Genomic DNA, 6,814 nt, shown 5'->3' with positions numbered 1-6,814 from the left:
AGTAAAATATCAATTAAATAAAGAGATATTTTGAAGATGATATAATTAAATAATGTGAAATTACTTAAGTTTTATCTATGTTTAAAATTACTGTATGTGATTTTTTCCTTATATTTATAATCGAAGGAAGTAGTGATTTAAGAATAAATAAGCATGTTGTAATTCTTTCACTTCATGTTAATAATAAAATTAAAAAAAAAATATGGATGATATGATAATTTTTGAAACAAAACTCATAACTTTTGTAAAAGCATGATATTTGAATGAAACAAATAATAAAAATATTAAATTAGTTAAAACATCAAATAAAAATATGTCTAAATTATAAATAAAAATATTAGTTTTAAAAAGATGTTAAGTTTAAAAAAAAATTACTTTAAAAGAAAATTAAATAATAAATAAATATGAAAACTATTTAACATTATCACTAGTCAAACAGTCAAACTAACTGTGCATGTTATCTCTACAGTAAATAATAAAATAATCTTTTAATCAAACAATACATGTTAATTATAAAGTAATCTCTTAATCAAAGGTGAATAACATTTTGGTTACTAATATTCATAAAAAAAATTAATAGACAAACAATGTATAAATAGAACACATTTTAGTGGATAATGTGAAGGAGTAATTTAGAAAGAAAAAAAAATACAATTAAAAGTTCAAAATTACTGTGAATTAAAAGTTCAATTGAAAATATTTTTATTCTGAAAACCAAACATCATATATTTGAATCAAATTTGATTCGATTAAAATGTATGATTCCACCATGAAACAAAACTTGCACCATTATTTTAGTTTTGTTTTATTCATACACCATGTTGTTTGAACAACCTAAAGGCTCCTCTAAATAGTTACAAATACTGTCCTATATTAATTTTATACAAATAAAATGTTATCAATAGTTCAAGACAACGTCAATTACTTTTATTTTAAACAAATTTTTTTTTAAAAAAAAGAATACTAATTACAGTAACTGCTTATTAAATTTCTAGAACATTAATAACTTTGAAACAAAATGAAAAGGTTAAAACGTCAACATAATAAAACGGATGAACAATAGCATAACACAATTATCTATTCAAAGATAAAAACCACATCAAATTAGTAAACATTTTTAATAAATTTAAAAATTATCTTAAATCACAGTCAAAAGGCCAATTCTTTTTACCAGAAAAGCCACCTAGATCACATTGGGTATTGGTTTGATCTCCAATGAAGTTCAGCTCACCTAAATTGATAGGGAAGAATTTTCAATTTCTTTTTTCTTTTTCTAAAAAATTATATCTTTTACACTAGATAATTAGGTAAAATTACTATGTGACAAAGTTTTTTTTTAATATTTAAGGTAATTGGATATTCAAACATCAAATAAAAAAACTAAACTAAATTTTTTTGTTTAATAATTATAAAATTTATTTTAAAATACGATATCGACATGATAATATTAAATTATATTTTTATATATATTAAAATAATATGTGATCAACAAAATTTACTTGTCTAATAGTCTAATAGTGTTAATTAATCTTTTAAAACAATTAAACAAAAATTATTAATTTAACTATTAATATATGAAATTGTCATTAAATTATTTGATTGTTTAAATATTTATAGTATGAGTTATTTAATATAATATTTATTATTTCAACTATGCATTTGCGTTATTATTATTTGCATTTAGTATTTTTAATTTTATCATAAGTACTAGAATTCAAGAATACAGTAGCATACCATAAAATTTGGGATATGAATCATATGATAGTAGACGGGGTACTCCAAATTTAATTTTTTTTATTAAAATAATATTTAATTAATTAAAATTTTATTTATAAGTACAAATTAGTTTTTGATGAACTATTTTGAAATAGAGTAAATTATGTTCATTAAAAAAAAGAAAACATCATACCATAAATAAAGCTTCTCTGCTGCACACACATGGCACATACAAGCACACACTCTCTCTCTGTCTGTCTTTGACGTTGGAAGCTTTAAATGCTTCACTTTACTCTCTCTGACACTACCCAGAAGACATAGAAGACTTGGAATAGAACACACTAGTATTATTTATGCTTTTCTCTCACACACACTCTCTTCACTCTGTTTCTCTCCCTCTTCCATTAATAGTTTCTCTCAACTCGAGGCTTTCTTTATAGCCCTGCGTCCCTTTCGCCGTTTTCCCTGGGAGCATCAAATTTTCCTTCTTTTTCAAATTTCATTCCATACCCACAAAAAAAAAAAAAAAATCAAATTTTTAATATGTTCCTTCCACCCTTTATCTTCATTGCTCTAACTTCTAAGTGGGCACACATTCCTGTTCTGTGAGTGAAATCTTCTTGAGTAGAGTGATTCCGAAACTCTGAATAGGAAATTAAAAAGGCTAAAAGGGAATTTGCTGAAGTTGCTTTAATTTGTTTTTCTCTTTTGTCTAATCCTTTTAATTAATTAATTTATTTTTCTTTTCCCCCCCTTTTGTTTCTTTCTAATCCTCTCTTTTTGTTTATATTCACTGAGATTGGGATACTTGCAACTTCTGTTTCCATTGCGTGTCTTTTTCTTGGCTTACTGTGCCTCGTGCTGAGAAGAAATTTCCCCTTCTGTTTGTGTAGTTTGGTTTGGTGGTGCTTATGTTGTGCTTTGTGAGGACCTACCAACCCTTTCTACAGTATATGCAACCAAATGATATTAGTGTTGTTCTTGTCAAGGGATAGAATTTTGTTGAAATTTGATTTGAACGCTTCTCTTCATAACACCAATCTAAAACATGATGCAATTCAGCTTGTGTGTTTTGTTTCTGATTCTCCTTGCACCGGTTATGTTGGTGTTTTCTGTGGACCCTGGTTTCAACGATGATGTGTTGGGGTTGATTGTTTTCAAGGCTGGTTTGGAGGACCCTAAAAGGAAACTCTCTTCATGGAATGAAGATGATAGCAGTCCTTGCAACTGGGAAGGCGTGAAGTGTGATCCTGCATCCAATAGGGTCACTGCTCTTGTTCTTGATGGTTTCTCTCTTTCTGGGCATGTTGATAGGGGCTTATTGAGGTTGCAGTCTCTTCAAATTCTCTCACTTTCACGGAACAACTTCACAGGGCTTATAAACCCTGATCTTCCTCGCCTAGGGAGTTTGCAGGTTGTGGACTTGAGTGACAACAACCTCTCTGGGGAGATCCCAGAAGGGTTCTTCCAACAATGTGGCTCTCTTAGGTCAGTTTCCTTTGCCAAGAACAACCTCACAGGTAAGATTCCCGAGTCCTTGAGTTCATGCTCCAATTTGGCAACTGTGAACTTCTCCTCTAACCATCTCCATGGGGAATTGCCTAATGGAGTGTGGTTCTTGAGGGGGCTGCAGTCCCTTGATCTGTCTGATAACTCTCTTGAGGGAGAGATTCCTGAAGGAATTCAGAATCTTTATGATATGAGGGAGTTGAGTCTTCAAAGAAACAGGTTTAGTGGAAGGCTTCCTGGGGACATTGGAGGTTGCATACTTATGAAATCACTTGACTTGAGTGATAATTTTCTCTCTGGGGAGCTTCCTCAGTCAATGCAAAGACTCAATTCATGTACATCACTTAGTTTGCAGGGGAATTCATTCACTGGAGTGGTTCCTGACTGGATTGGTGAATTGAAGAATCTGGAGGTGTTGGATCTTTCTCTCAATGCGTTCTCTGGTTGGATTCCAAAGTCATTGGGAAATCTGGACTCTTTGCATAGGTTGAATTTGTCGAGGAATCATTTGGCAGGAAACTTGCCTGATTCAATGGTGAACTGCACTAAGCTTGTGGCTCTTGACATCAGCCACAATCACTTGACAGGTCATGTTCCTTCATGGATTTTCAGGATGGGTGTGCAAAGTATCTCTCTTTCTGGGAATGTCTTTAGCAAGGGCAATTATCCTGCACTTAAGTCCACACCTGCTTCGTATCATGGTCTCGAGGTTTTGGATTTATCATCCAATGCTTTTTCTGGTGAGATTCCATCTGGCATTGGGGGACTTAGTAGCCTGCAAGTCTTGAATATTTCCACCAACAATATCTCTGGTTCTATTCCTATTGGTATAGGAGAACTTAAGTCTTTGTACATTATTGATCTTAGTGACAACAAGCTTAATGGAAGCATTCCTTCTGAAATAGAAGGGGCGATTTCACTCAGTGAACTAAGGCTGCAGAAGAACTTTCTAGGTGGGAGAATTCCAGCCCAAATTGACAAGTGTTCATCTCTAACATTTTTGTAAGTTCTCTAATATCAAATTGCCCATCTTTCATGCTTTGTTCTTTATCACTTAATCTGACTGATTTGTGTTTACAAATTAAAATGGCCTTCTTTTATGTGTGTGTGCTTTTGTTAAATATAATGTTGAAAATTGAGATCCCTGGAAATTTAAGTGTGCATCTTTTTGTTCTAATTATTTTCTGTTTGTGCATTTCAATTGAACTGTACAGGATTCTTTCTCACAACAAGCTTACTGGTTCAATCCCTGCAGCCATTGCAAACCTCACCAATCTTCAGTATGTAGATTTGTCATGGAATGATTTCTCTGGAAGTTTACCCAAGGAGTTGACAAATCTTTCTCATCTTTTCTCATTTAATGTATCCTTCAACCACCTTGAAGGTGAACTACCTGTGGGAGGCTTCTTCAACACCATCTCCTCTGCATCAGTCTCTGGTAACCCGATGTTGTGCGGTTCGGTTGTCAACCATTCCTGTCCATCTGTTCATCCCAAACCAATTGTCTTAAACCCCAATTCTTCTGGTTCGAACTCCAGCATTTCCTCACAGCGCCATAGTCATAAGACCATACTAAGTATCTCTGCCTTTATTGCTATTGGAGCAGCTGCTTTTATTGTCATTGGTGTGGTGGCTATCACTGTCCTTAATATCCATGTGCGTTCCTCAATGGCACGCACACCTGCTCCATTTGCATTTTCTGGTGGCGAGGACTATAGCGGTTCGCCAGCAAATGATCCAAACTATGGCAAGCTTGTCACATTTTCTGGTGATACAGATTTTTCTGATGGAGCCCATAATCTACTCAATAAAGAAAGTGAAATAGGCCGTGGTGGATTTGGAGTTGTTTATCGCACTTTCCTTCGCGATGGGCATGCTGTTGCAATCAAGAAGCTCACATTCCCCAGTTTGATTAAGTCTCAAGAAGACTTTGAGAAAGAAGTTAAAAAGCTTGGGAAAATCAGGCATCCAAATCTTGTGGCACTTGAAGGTTATTATTGGACTTCATCCATGCAGCTCCTTATTTATGAGTTCCTATCCAGAGGGAGTTTGCATAAACTTCTGCATGATGATAACAGCAAAACTGCCTTCTCTTGGCCACAAAGGTTCAAGATTATTCTAGGCATGGCAAAAGGGTTGGCCCATCTGCACCAAATGAACACCATCCACTACAACCTCAAATCAACCAATGTTCTGATTGATTGTTCTGGTGAGCCAAAGGTAGGAGATTTTGGCTTGGTGAAACTACTGCCAATGCTAGACCATTGTGTTTTGAGCAGCAAAATTCAAAGTGCACTCGGATACATGGCGCCAGAGTTCGCATGCCGGACGGTTAAGATAACCGAGAAATGTGACGTGTATGGTTTCGGGATCCTGGTGCTGGAGGTGGTGACGGGAAAAAGACCTGTGGAGTACATGGAGGATGATGTTGTGGTTCTTTGTGACATGGTGAGGGGTGCATTGGAGGAAGGGAAGGTGGAGCAATGTGTTGATAGGAGGCTCCTTGGTAATTTTGCTGCAGAGGAAGCAATTCCTGTGATAAAATTGGGGTTGATTTGTGCATCACAAGTGCCGTCAAACCGTCCAGATATGGCTGAGGTAGTCAACATATTAGAGTTAATCCAATGCCCTTCAGAAGGACATGAGGAATTAGAATGAGTTTTGTTGCAGTGTTTGAGAAACAGCATATATTGCAGTACCTGGTGAAGTACAATCCGGTTATAAAAGCTATACATGCAAAGAATATTGTTCAGTCAATATCTCCCAACTTTTGTTTGTTTTCAAGTTGTTGAAAAAAATTGAAATTTACTTATTTTTTGGTCTCTTACATTTTGTTCATCTCATGTTGTATTACTGGATTTTTCTTCACCAGCTAGATGGCTGATACAAACAAGGATATATCATATGATATGACATATATCAAAGTAGTTATTGCAATTTTATTATGGATGGTTTCCTCGTGCTAGGACAAGTTGTGCGTTATTCATGTTAACCCCACCTAGTATCGTACACTGCTAAATGACATTGAACTTTTTCTGACGTGAAAGGATGGTTCATCCAAAATACATGGTCCTGAGTTTAGAGGGGCAAACTCTGTAGAGGTAAAAGAGAATTATGTTTTGAGACTTGACTATGGAAGACGAGATAGACAAAATAGAGACAAAATATTTTTTTGGTTTATATTCTAAATACAAATATGTTAGTCTTTTTGCACATAATTGTTTTCATTTTATTATATTATCATGCGTGCGGAATACTTCTTCAAGGTTGTTTTATTTTATTTTTATTTCACGAAAATCATCCATATAAGTAGTGTTTTAAAATTAACAATTTAAGATAAATTTATAATTGTGAGGTGTGATTTTTTATAGTCAAATATTATTTTAAGAATAATGGGAATCGATTTTGGGAATATTAAGTTGATGCTCAGTGTTGTTTGATATTTAATTAGCAATTTGGAATTTAAATATTAAGTACACAATTTTATTAAATATTTAAAGAAGAAAGTTTGTTATTCATAATAATTTTATTTAATTCATGTAAGGTTTATTTTTTGTCCATGAATATTGTCCATACAATATTTTAAAAA

At 33.6% G+C, this 6,814-nt stretch overlaps 1 protein-coding gene across 1 annotated transcript; it reads left to right on the top strand.

The window, feature by feature from the left end:
• The first annotated feature begins 1,941 nt into the window (after nucleotides 1–1,941).
• Nucleotides 1,942–6,170, top strand: LOC109816748 (Leucine-rich receptor-like protein kinase family protein). Its single transcript, XM_020381837.3, has 2 exons — nucleotides 1,942–4,227; nucleotides 4,440–6,170. The coding sequence occupies exons 1-2, from the start codon at nucleotides 2,765–2,767 to the stop codon at nucleotides 5,881–5,883; spliced, it is 2,907 nt and encodes a 968-aa protein (XP_020237426.1). The 5' UTR covers nucleotides 1,942–2,764; the 3' UTR covers nucleotides 5,884–6,170.
• Nucleotides 6,171–6,814: the final 644 nt, after the last annotated feature.

The sequence above is a fragment of the Cajanus cajan genome, chromosome 4, assembly GCF_000230855.2.
Source record: "Cajanus cajan strain Asha chromosome 4, NIPB_CcT2T_4, whole genome shotgun sequence".
NCBI lineage: Eukaryota > Viridiplantae > Streptophyta > Magnoliopsida > Fabales > Fabaceae > Cajanus > Cajanus cajan.
This window is presented reverse-complemented; position numbering and strand designations above follow the sequence as displayed.

What these genes read in the sequence shown, in the direction of transcription:
- LOC109816748 (XM_020381837.3), top strand. Translation starts at nt 2,765, where the DNA reads ATGATGCAATTCAGCTTGTGTGTTTTGTTTCTGATTCTCCTTGCACCG. An exon ending in TGTTCATCTCTAACATTTTT is followed by an intron (nt 4,228 to 4,439) that starts GTAAGTTCTCTA and finishes TGAACTGTACAG; the next exon opens with GATTCTTTCTCACAACAAGC.